This window comes from Canis lupus, chromosome 33 (assembly GCF_048164855.1).
Source record: "Canis lupus baileyi chromosome 33, mCanLup2.hap1, whole genome shotgun sequence".
Taxonomy (NCBI): Eukaryota; Metazoa; Chordata; class Mammalia; order Carnivora; family Canidae; genus Canis; species Canis lupus.
Genome location: NC_132870.1, coordinates 33306714 through 33318919, shown reverse-complemented (window position 1 = coordinate 33318919; position 12206 = coordinate 33306714). Strand labels below are relative to the sequence as shown.

The window sequence follows — 12206 nt, the reverse complement described above, 5'->3', positions numbered from 1 at the left end:
AACAAAAACGAACAAGACGACAGGATATCCTGTCAACTGCTCCCTGAATCTGGGCAAGGCTTTCTCCCTCTGTAACATGGCTTCTGTTTCTAATCACTTCCCATTATGAATAAATACATCTCTTCAGCTCCCCCCTCCATAGTTTCCAGAGTGACATGCAAATTCTCCAAAAAGAGAAACACAGACAATGACTATTTTTGCTCTTTCTCTTTTCCTTTATACTTTACACGTTGCCAGGGACTCAATTAGTGCAAACAATTCATGAATGAATGAATGAATGAATGAATGAATAGCATTCCATTCATTAGCCCCAGGTGAAGATATTGGTTTTGATTTACTTTGTGTAGAAACTAAGTGTTGTTTTTCAATGTTATTCTCTTTCAGCTTTGTCCAAAAGCAATAAACCAATCCACACAATTATCCTAAACCCCCACGTACACCTGGTAGGTGATGATGCTGCCTGCATAGCATACATTAGGCTCACACAATACATGGATGGCAGTGGAATGCCAAAGACAATGCAGTCAGAAGAGACTCGTGTGTGGCATCGCCGGGATGGAAAGTGGCAGAATGTTCATTTTCATCGCTCTGGGTCACCAACAGTACCCATCAAGTAAATATTTCCAGGCTGTCAACTTCTTTGTTAATATACCCATGGTCAGAGTTTTTTTACTTATTCCATTGTTAATAACATGATATATATTATTTAATGCTAGCAGTCAGTTACATTGGGAATATTCAAAGAGAAACAGATTGTAACTCTCTAGAAAGATTAGACCAACTGTGGGTTGAAACACACACAATAGAAACTGGAGGATATTCTAGTAAACTGATTTATTTTTGTTAAATCATGTAATAAGAAAATAATTTGTGACTTCATTGTCACAATTGGCAGAGGAAGGTAGAGAGTTTCTAAAATGGACAAAATAATATTGAACTTTTATAGATTATCTACTGGGCCCAGTTACAGATATTAGAAGAAATTTAGAAACATTTTAAATACAAGTAGCAGATATCTCAAAATTTTCCTCCCCTGTGCCACTCTACCTCAGACATTATGTCTGCTCTTCTAGTCAGTAATTAGACAAATATTATTGTACATCTCCTAGGTGGTTAACTTGTACCAGATAAAATACAGGTAAAAGTTGTATTCTAGTTTAGGAAGGAACTTAGACCAAAGAAAAATTATGAGATTCATAACATCAGAGTAGAATGGAATTAATGACCAATGTAGCAAAACTGTTAACAATTGGAAGTATACCTTTTGTAGAAGATTTCATTTAATACTTGTCCAAGATTCTGAGTGGAATTTGGAGATCTGGAGCACAGTCAAGGAATATCAGAAGGATGGGACAAAGTCAAGATGTTAGTTTTATATGGTAGAGGAGTATGGATAAGGAAGGCTGGCTCCAACTGGAGTAAAGGGGAATATTTATAGGAAATAAGGTTGCATCAGTGAAGGGATTAGACTCAGAAGCTTGTCCCACTGCTGATGTCATTCTAAACTCTCTCACCAGGATCACCTGTTAATATTGGGGTGGTGGGGAGTGGGATGAGGGAGTCAAGTTTATACGAACAGCCATTCAACTCCAGAGAATCTATCAAAATTTCTTAGTTTAATAATGTACCACAGTGGTTTTCAAAGGCCTTCTCCATAGCCTTAATAGTTATATATCACTGTTGGATTTGTAAAAAGTAGATGAAGGAAAAAAAGATAGCTATTATTTTTAGAATGAATTTCAGCCCATTAAGAGAATGACAAAAAGAATAGAATAATGAAGACACTCATGTTTGTGTGTTTTTTACCCCAAAGAGGTACAGCACTAATTGCCAGTTAATATAGAAGGGATTACATTCATACAGTACTATAGGGTTAGGTTTTTCTACAATTCCCAGAAGTATTTGTGGGACAGAGCCTATTTAAGAAAACTTCATTTTATGCCAGGTGGCTTAAGTGGGGCTTCTCTTAATAGGCCATCCTGTATTCCAAATGGGAAAGAAAACTTCTCAGGAAGCACCTCTTTGTGGCAAAACATCTAAGGCTTGAAAACCATTCACATATGGGTCTTGTAAGTAACATCCTGCTCCGTGATACTTTGTGAATGGAGCTAATGACTAAAAAGCTGCATGGCTGTTTTTCTTCCCCTTAAGGATATTTTCTTTTGCATTATACTCAATGGAAAATATAAAAGGTCTTTGAAAACTTATAGCATTTTTGCATGAGCTCTTGAGTCTAATGTTTGGCCTCATTTTGTAGCATAACCCTTATTTTAAAGGTAATAAGTGCTGAGCAGAGCCTCCCTTCAGCATATAGATTTTAGCATTTTCAAATATCCTGGATTTCCCACATCCACATCCAAAGTCCATTATGTCTGGGTCAATTTAGACAACTCTCAATTATCCAGACCTAATTTTTATCAAGGTCTAGGATTTTGGGGGGGGTCTGTTTTTCTAGAGGTAGTAATTCAAGTTACACACTTGGCTAAGGTTAATATATAAATTAACTCTCTCTGCCTAAGTATAATGGTATTTGACTATGAGGACAGGCCACAAGAGGAAGTCAAGCTGAAATTTAAAACTTACATAGTGGGTAATTCCAGAGGATAATTGAAAGTTGACTGTAATTAAATTCACACCTGTGTTGTTTTTAAAGATTTGTTTCTTAACTTGGCTTAGGATTCAGTTATGTGTGCTAATGTTGTGAATATTTTCTCCACTCAAAGCACTCAACCTTGTCAGAGCTTTTAAGAAATAGTGCTCCCTGCTGTTGGACTTAAAAAAGAGAGAGACTCCCAATTAAATAATAATATGTTTTCTCTATTTTTGAGGCTATATTCCTCAAATTGACTTGTAGGTTTAACTCCCCCAGGAGTCTAAGAGTAATGACAAAAGCTAAGGATGCACTTAAACTTTTCATCTATTTCAACAAAATATTTGTTTAGTAAACATGAATGCTTTTAATACATATTTAAGTTCAATAAGGAGATTGAAGCCTGGGTTCCTATTTTTATTTGTAGCTTAGCTCTGTGTGGACAAGTTGATAGATAATTAATACTGTACGATTTTAACATTGTGTTTGTTTAACATTGTGTATTTCATTTTTTAATGATCCCAAGCAAAGATCTTGTATACAGTGTATTTCACTCTATTAATTTAGTTGTTATATAACTGTAGCCTAGTCACAGTCTTTGGCAAAACAATTTGACGATAATTTGTAAAACAGTATAACTTATTTTTTTGCTCCCCTCCCCTTTCTTTCAGCTAAATATCAACAGTGCCACTTCTGCATTCTCTGTTCTCAAGGCATCTGGATGGTAACCCTGGGCCGTCCTCTCCCCCCTTCATGCATGTTTCTGAGTGCATGAAGTTGTGAAAGTCCTACACGTAATGCATATGTGATGCATCATCTTGTCATATATTCCTTTCCTATACATTGTTTACACTTCAACTATGGGGATGTTCCATGCAAACTTCAATTACTGTTGGCAAACAATAGGGGGAGGTCAGATAAAAAAATATTCCACAATATTCCAAATGCAACCTATTCAAGTTTCTGTTTATGCCAAGATATAACAGACTTCAAAATTATTCTCTCTGAATGACAGTTTGTAAGAGAAACTTACCTTTTTAAAATTCTTTGCTGTTAATCAGTTTTGGCTTGTTTAACAAAAAGCAAAATATATATATATACCTTCAGTTTCCTGGTTGATATTGCTGTTTAACAAAGTAGGTTGATATGCGAGCAAAATCACTCATGAATGTGGAAGGGAGAATCAGTTGGTTTGCTACCATCCAAAGTTGTTTTTGGTCAGACTGTAAACTGGAAAAATTCACATAATTTATGAGTGATCACTTTAGGATATATTCACACTTCTGGTGAATTTGCTGAATTTTTTTGTTCCTTTCTCAGATATATGCTTTCTTTTCTCCATTTGATCTGACTTGTTGCTGTTTGCTTTGTCTCCATCCTCTTCTGTCTTTTCTCACATTCTACTAGACAGAAAGGAAAGTGAAATTTGCATAATAGAGGTAACTAAACTAGCACTTTTGATCATCTTCAGGACCCACAAAACTGTTGTCAAGATTTTAAAGCTTCCTGATTCTGCTTAGGCTCTAGCTTGGATATAGCGAGCCTTGTCAGTGGTTTTAGCATTGTTTAAGCTTAGGATCAAAGCAGTGAGGATTTCTGGTGTCCCTGAGCTGTGTCTCACTGATTAGGGGACTTGCAAGGAGTTGTAGCAGACCAGGATTTTGTGAATGTGCACTTAGCTCTGCCTGGTAGAAGGGGCCCCTCCTGCTTCACCACTGGCTAGTTAAAGTCAGAGAGGTCTGTGATTTCCATTCTCATAAGCGTTTAGAACTTGATTTTTGTGGCTTACGCCCTCTTAACTTCTCTCTTGTGTCAGTAACATTATCTCTCTGTGAAGAATTAGTATTTTCCAGTTTAAAAAGAAAAGGGAAATGCCCATATTTTCTTTGTGCTTCTCATTTCTCCTTTGTTTATTCAATTCTTGTAAGGCTGTTTCTCTTCCCTGAAATGCTTTATAGTGCATGGTATCTTCATCAGCGTTATTTTAACAAATAGTAATTCACAATCTTCAGAAGCCTATTTTTAAAGCAGAAGCAAAAAACTAAACCCTCTTTCTCTCATTTCACCTTTCTGTGTTGATGACTCATCACCTTAGATATTGTTGCTAGTGGATGTATGGTAGATGGATTAAAGCTTTTCTGATAATTACACGATTTAAAAATATATATTTAAAATAAATATATACAGTAAATGTATTGAGCCATGTTAACCTGCCAATGAGATCTGTGAAAAAGTAATGGCCTCGTTTTTCCCTTTTTGATTTCTTTTACCTTTTTGTGAAGCGGCTATACGTGGCATACATGTATTTTAAAAATAATAGGTATAGAGTGGTTTTTTTTTTTTACACTTTTAACTTAGCATGTGGTGTTGAAGTATTACTGTAGATCAAGTTTGTCTCCGCACTGAGATGTGAGGAAATTGTGATTTGTTCTCTCCGCCACAACTGAATTACACATTATCTTCTGTCATTTTGAAACACTGCAGTTTACCATGGGACACTGTATATATTTCTTGCCATAATGGTAAATGACTGATTGATATATTTAAGAGTTAATAAATTTGTGATTTCTGCTGACAATGTGTCCATCTTTATTTCTTAAGAAGAGGTACTAAATGCATGCATCATGTTGGCTAGTGCCAACGGCAGTTGTCCTACTATGGTCTCATTAGTTCATAACAATTTATCTTTGTAAAGGGTAGATGAAGTTATTGAACTATGCTTCCTTTTAAAAATATACTTGGTAAAAAATATATATATATACTTGGTAACAATGGCAATTTACTACATGCACAAAATAACAGTCTCTGCTAAGAAAATTTTTCTGAGAACAAAGCGGTTAAAAACAAGAGTCTTAAAAATGTCCTCCAATCCATCCTTCCATGGCTGCTAGGACGTTCCTTTTTTAACCCAAATCTGACTGTATAACACTTCAGTGTTATCTCCAGTATCCCGGCAAACACCTCCTCTCCTGCCACTGGTCGACGTGAACTTGAATGTACAGATCTGCAACATCTTTCAATTTACTGCAAACATCACACATATTTAGGCTTCTCACCTAGAATATTCCCCCTTCTTCAACCTAATTCTTACTCATTCCTAAAAATACAGTTTAGAGTATCATCAACTTGATTAAACTTCCTTAGACTGTGCTCTAAGCTTGCCTATCCTTTCAATATTGTGTAGTCTGGATCCAGTTCTGCCAGCCATGCGGTTTTGAAAACACATCTTTGTGTCTCCTCTACTGCAGTATAATGTCTCTATAGGCAAGAACTGTGTATTCATCTTTGCATCTCTAAACTCAAAAAGAGCCAGGAAGGGAGAAGCTGTTAATAGTTTTGAACTGTTGGCCAAACCATAAGTGGGAACCTCAAGATGCAATCAGACATTCCTGGGTTTAATGTTTGGCTCCATCACTATTGTCTTTGACACTCTGAACATGTTGCCTCTTCTCTCTGAACTTTAGTTTCTGTATTTGTAAAAAGAACAAACCAGTCTACTAGGGATATTGTGATGGGTACAAAGTACCTAGGGTAATATTTGGTAGATAACATTACATGGTAGCTTCTATAATTGTTATAATCACAAATATTAATAATCCCCTTGTTCTTATTAGTCCTTACTCAGGGGAATAGAACATTCTTCTTTTATGGGTTGCTCTCTTTATGTAGGTTTATGGATAGTGCTAAGGATATAGTCATATCAAATGTCTCAGCAGGAAGAAGAGAAACACTGAAGAAGGTAGTCATCTAGCCAAAAGTAGGGAAAATAACAGAAATAAATCAGTATATTCTAGGAAAACTCTCAAAGAATCTTACTCTTAAGTAACTGAAATTCTGAATCCCTGTATAATCATATCTAATGTAAGGGTAAACATAGATGGCATAACAGTTGAGTGATTTCATTAAAATTCTGTTATCTACAGTTCTTTTAATGTTTTCATGGTATCTTTTGTCAGATTTTAAGACACTAGAATATATAAAAAGATTATTATGAACATTAGCATACTATGCCACATATCCATGATCTGAACAATAAGCAGTGATACAAGCCACATGGCTGAGACAGCAGCATGAAGCATTTACAGTATTCCTACTTTCCTATCAACCAATTCTCTAAAGTAGGCTGAAATGTTCTCCATTAGACTCTAATAGGAAAAATTGATGAAATTAAGTATTAATATTGCCCCAGAAGTAACTATAATTTTAAAAGCTTTTACTGCCTTACAATACAGAGTCAAAATTTTCTGGTTTGCCCATAAAGATGATTTTAACTTTTTGAAAAAATGTTGCCAACATTTGAGAAATCGGAGATTCCATATAAAAGTTATGATTTCTGGGTTAATTTGAAAAATTGCCACGCTGGTCCCATGTTCACTCATCATAACAGAAAAGCTGATGCCTCTTTTAGAGGAGACCAAGTGCCCTGCCTCTTCCCACCCACAAATGCTCCACTCCTTTGAATTTGCAAATAGCTGCTGCAGACACTGGAGTTGAACATCTTTCTTAAAGTCAGAGAGCACGTATTGGCACCTCAGGCTTCAGCGAACATGGTCATTTGGTTTGGACGGAGCAGTCCCTATATCCCTAAACCATACTACTTAGGCAGCTGTCTTCCCATTCGATCTCTCTAGCTAAAGTACCCAGCATTATTTTGACTTCATTTTTAAACAAAAAAATTGAGATCCACAAAAATAAACCCAAAGCACACAATTTTTCTGAGGTACGCTTTGATGTACTAAAGGAAGAACAGCTACTATTTTCATGTAAAATGACTTATCCCATTCTCAAAGTCTTGAATGACCAAGAACTGTCAGGTGATTTTTATTGCCAGGTTTATATAGGCAGTGCAGGGTAATTGTGAACCATTTATATAAACCCAGCAGTGTTCTCTCTGTAACTAGATGTTCAGAAACTGCTTTGGGGTGCAGGAGTGACCATTTACTAAGGCCAGACGGCCTGACTCAGATATTAACACATAATGCAATCTGAACTTAATAACTCCCCTGCTGCTTTCTCCTTCCACTCACCTGGAAACCCACAACCATGCTGACATTCCCCCAGGCTGGGTAGGCAATGCTCACACTCCTGCTGCTGAATGTGGCTGAAGGGAAGTCCCCAATTCTGCTGACAGCTCTTGCTCTACGTTCATAGCCGTTCACACCCCTCACAGATCCCCGCAGCTGCCCAAGAATTCTATTTCCCTAGTCCATTTTCTCCCACTCTCCTACGCACTAGGTCAGACTCTCCTTTCTGTCTCCTACCTCTAACCTGTCCTTCCTCATCATCACTCAGGAGGACTGTGCTTCCAATTTCACTGCAAGAGGTGAAGCAATCTCAGCATCTCTTTCTGCACATACTGACTTCTCTCCAGTTGCTGCGGATAAATAGCTCACATATCTGCCAAAGGCCAGCATCTATCTCCTAGCACCCACTCGTAGGTATCACTCTAGTGGCCCTCCCCATTTTACCACCACTATAAATCATTTCCTCCTTACTAGCTATCCCCACCCATGCCTGCTTCTTTCCTTTGCGGACTCCTTGAAAAGGCTGCCTGTACTTGCTATGTGTAGTTTCCCCCCTCATTCCTCTTAAACCCGCTCCAGTTGCCTTTACAGCTTCACCAGTTTTTCTCAGTCCAGTGACCACCCTGTTAATTCAAAAGATCAATGTTCAGTCTTCATTTTACTTGATCGCTCAAACTGTTTACGATCCCAGTCTTGAAACACATTTTTCTCTTGTCTTTCAAACAATACACTGGCCTGATTTTCTCCCTATCATTCTAGATGCCCCTTTCCAACCTCTAACTGCTCCCTTTTCATCAACTTGACTTTTAATTTTGGAATATTTTTTGTCTTCACTTGTTCCCAGGATAGTTATGTCCAACTTCAATGGCTTTAGATTATATTAATGATTCTCAAGTGTATGTGTCCAGCCTAGATGACTGCCCTAAATTCCAAACATAGAGATCCAACTGCCTATTTGAAATCTACAGTGTACTTCTAACAAGTGTCTCAAAGTGAAATGTCCAAAACTGAAATCTTGAGAGTCTGTACCAAAACCTGCTCCCCTCTGTCCTTTCCAGATCTCAAGTAATTGTCAACTCAATTATTCCTTTGATCAGGCCACACAGGCTAGTGTCGTTTTCTAATTCTTCTCTATTTGAAATCCTGTCACTTTTACCTCCAAAATTTAACTAGAACTGACTTCTCACAATGCCTTCTGCTATATCCCTACACCAAATCACCATCATACTCTCTATACTATTGAAATATCCCCCTAACTAGTCTCTCAGCTTCCATTCTTGTCTCTCTTCTCTTTACTCTCAAGGCAGCAGCTAGAATGAGCTTGTTAAAGTATAAGGCAAAACATGTCACTTTTCTGCACAAAACCATCCAGTAATTACCCTTATCGCTCATTAAATATCAAACTTCTTAAAGTGGCCTCTGATGATAAAACTAGGTAAAGATTCCCCTTTACTCTTATCACTCTTCTATAAATGTGCCAGGATTGCTCCCACCTCAGGGCTTTTACACTTGCTATTTAGTGTGCCTTGAATACTCTTCCTCAGAGGTCCAAGTTGCTATCTTCTTTGCTTTCTTATTTATTCCTTTACAGAATTAAGTCACATGGTCAGTAAAGCTTTCACTGGTCATCTCATCAAAGACTTCAAACTTAACTCCCCTACTAGATGGTATCTATGTATTCTCCTTCCTGGAATTTTTTTCTTAGCACTTGCTATTTTGTTTTCTTAGAACTACATATTGTTTTCTTCATTTTATTGATCAAGACTCTCCTTCAGTAAAAAATATACACCAAGGGCAGAGATTTTTGTCTTTTGTTCATTGATACATTACCAGCTCTTAGAACAGTGTCTGGAACATAGCAACTGCTTAATAAATATTTGTAGTGGAACAAATCATGAATTGCTCTCTTCTTTTACACTTAGAAAAGCTGAGGTTTCCTGCCCATTTAAAAGGTTCCTCAGTAATCCCCAGGGTTGTGCATTGCCCACATAATTACTTAGGGTGGGGGGGAACTCTGCTATAAAAAAACTTCTTCTAGCATCCAAGCACAAATTTGGAACTTTTTTGGGCTGCAAGAAACAAAACTTAATTCTAAACATCTTAAATAATAAGGAAATATATATATATATATATATATATATATATATATATATATATATTTTACAGAAGATATAGATGAGTTAGCTCCAGTTGTTTTAGTGATTCGGCAACATAAAAAAGAACCATGTTCTACCCATTTTTTAGCTTGCCCTTTCTAAAGTATAAACTTCATACTCCAGGTTAAGAGATCTAATGGTCCCAAAATGCATGACTTGGGTCCTACTATCACATCCAGGCAGGACAACATCCAATGGAAGGGCTCATGCTCTCTCTCTTCCATTTCCCACTCCGTCAGCAAAGAAACATTTCCCAATAGCCCAGATGGCCTAGAACTGGCTCAACTGCCATATCCTGTTTAGCTTCACCTGATTTAAGGACCCAGACAAGAGCTATGAATGGGCCACTTTTCTTTAGACTATGGGTGTTCAGCAAAGGATAGATATCTGACCTAAGACTGAATTTTACTGCTTTTTTAAAGAAAGAATTTGAGAACCAACATTGTCCAGTATACTAAGTACCTCAGGAAAGTCAGATCTTTGTTTTTATTGTCCTTTTCAAGTTGCTATTCTATGCATGTCATGGAGGTGGGGCAGAATTTGAGGAAATGAACTCTCTTCTCTAAACTCCAAATCCCATCCACTGATGCATTTTCTTATGTTGTGTGCTCCCAATTTGCCCAGTCAGGTCAGTGCTGGAGAGTGCTTTCAGCACAGAAGTCTTTGGAACTAGGAAAGTTCAGTCATTTCACTCAGCTTGGATTTCTTCCAGGAGCTCTGGTCCTAAGCAGGACCTGGTAAGCCACAATTACATCCTGCCCCCTCCAGATACCCTCTTTGCTTTGCCCTCCTTTCAATGAAATACTTTTTAAAAACAAAGTGAAGACCATTTGGTACCCAAAACCACATTTAGTGATAACTGTTGTTCAGTTCTGCTTTTCTTTTTGTATTACTTTAAATAAAGTGGAAAATGGCGGGGGATGGGAGGATCATAACAACTAAGTAAACACCAACGATCTTATTCACCATCCACCCACTTGAAACTGCCTGGCCAAGGGAACAAAAGGACAAGCAGTTCATCTCTAGAACCTGTTCCCACATGGTCTGAAACAACAATTTGCTGCTGTGTGGGAAGAAGTGTTTAGCTAACTGATTTGTGATCAAGTGGTGTTACGTGTACAATGCTCCTTTTTGTCAGTACTGCTGTTACAAATCTAGGTGACTCAAAGACATCTTCTAAAGATGACTTGGTTAATCACCAGTCTTTTTTTTTTTTTTTTTAACAGAAGTCTTAATTCGCAGAATCAAGCTTCCTCTCATATTTGCTTTTTTAGCATTTTCATGATTGCTTTTCACCCCAAACAGAATAACTAGATTCTCTGTTGTTCGAACTATGAAGAAGGGATCCCCTCTAGGGCATGGGGCTAAGAGGATGACTTTTTTTTTAATCTTTTTTTTTTTTTTTTTTTTTTTAGAGCAAGTGAGTGGGGGTGGGGGTTGTGGAGGAGGGGGCAGAGGCAGGGGAGAATCTTAAGCAGGCTCCTCGCCCAGCACAGAGCTGGACACGGAGCTGGATCTCACAACACTGAGATCATGACCTGAGCTGAAATCAAGAGTCGAACACTTAAGTGACTGAGCTGGCTAGGATCCTCTAAGAAGATGACTTTAAAGTGATGACTGAGTTTACATACATGCATTCCCTTCTTTCCTGTCATTAAAAAAAAAAAAAAAAAAAAAAAAGCAAGTCCATCCTCAGACCCCCTCTGCTAAAAGATTAATATGCACACATGTAAGCATGTGAAGAGATAGAAAATGAAGCACTTTAGGATAACAGGCATAGAAGTTAGCATTAGGATTGATGAGTAGGAAAGAAAAAACAAATTTCCTTATAGGCGGCAAACAAGAAGTATCCACTACGTGCCTGCTGGTTAGAGCCATGATGATAAAAATCTTCCTGAAAGGATAGTCTCTCCTTGCCTGATGGCAGCTGTGGGCATCTATCTCATTCTTAATCTGGCTCCACCTTCCTATGATTCATGCTTAGGCCACAAAACTTGTTTAACTTTTGGGAGAAGTCATAGAAAGAAGTCCTTCACACCAATTCATTATTCATCCCCCCAGGAGCCGTTCCAAGGGTCTGAGACATTGAGGCTAGAGAAGCATCTGGGCCTTGTATTGTGTGATTCTATGCTGATGCTATGATGCCACCAGACAGGAAGAAAGGAATGCAAGCAAGGGAATTTTGAAGCTCCAGATTTTCAGAAGCACAAAATCTTAAGTCTCTCTAATTCTGTGCTCCACGTTTACTAATTTTTTTTAACATATCTGTTAAAGGCAGGAGTACCCACATCCTTCCAAGAGCAAACATTAATTCTTCCAGGACATAGAAACAAAATACTTTACCAGTTACCTCATGATTAATGCTCTTTCTCATTCTTAGCATGTTTGATTTCTTTCCTATTTCCCCAAGCTAAATAGAGAGGTTAAAAAACTTAT

At 37.6% G+C, this 12206-nt stretch overlaps 1 protein-coding gene across 23 annotated transcripts in view; it reads left to right on the top strand.

Moving 5' to 3' along the window:
* Positions 1-5168, top strand: part of CAMK2D (calcium/calmodulin dependent protein kinase II delta) — a 309843-nt gene extending 304675 nt beyond the window's left edge. For 18 of the 23 annotated variants that reach the window (XM_072810436.1, XM_072810438.1, XM_072810440.1 and 15 more), the window contains 3 exons: positions 385-613; positions 1974-2069; positions 3262-5168. In XM_072810436.1, the coding sequence (XP_072666537.1) occupies positions 385-613; positions 1974-2040 (296 nt within the window). In that variant the 3' untranslated portion in view covers positions 2041-2069; positions 3262-5168. Of the gene's footprint in view, positions 1-384; positions 618-1973; positions 2070-3261 lie in introns of those variants that run through there. The other 5 variants (XM_072810442.1, XM_072810455.1, XM_072810456.1 and 2 more) reach the window with 2 other exon arrangements.
* Positions 5169-12206: the final 7038 nt, after the last annotated feature.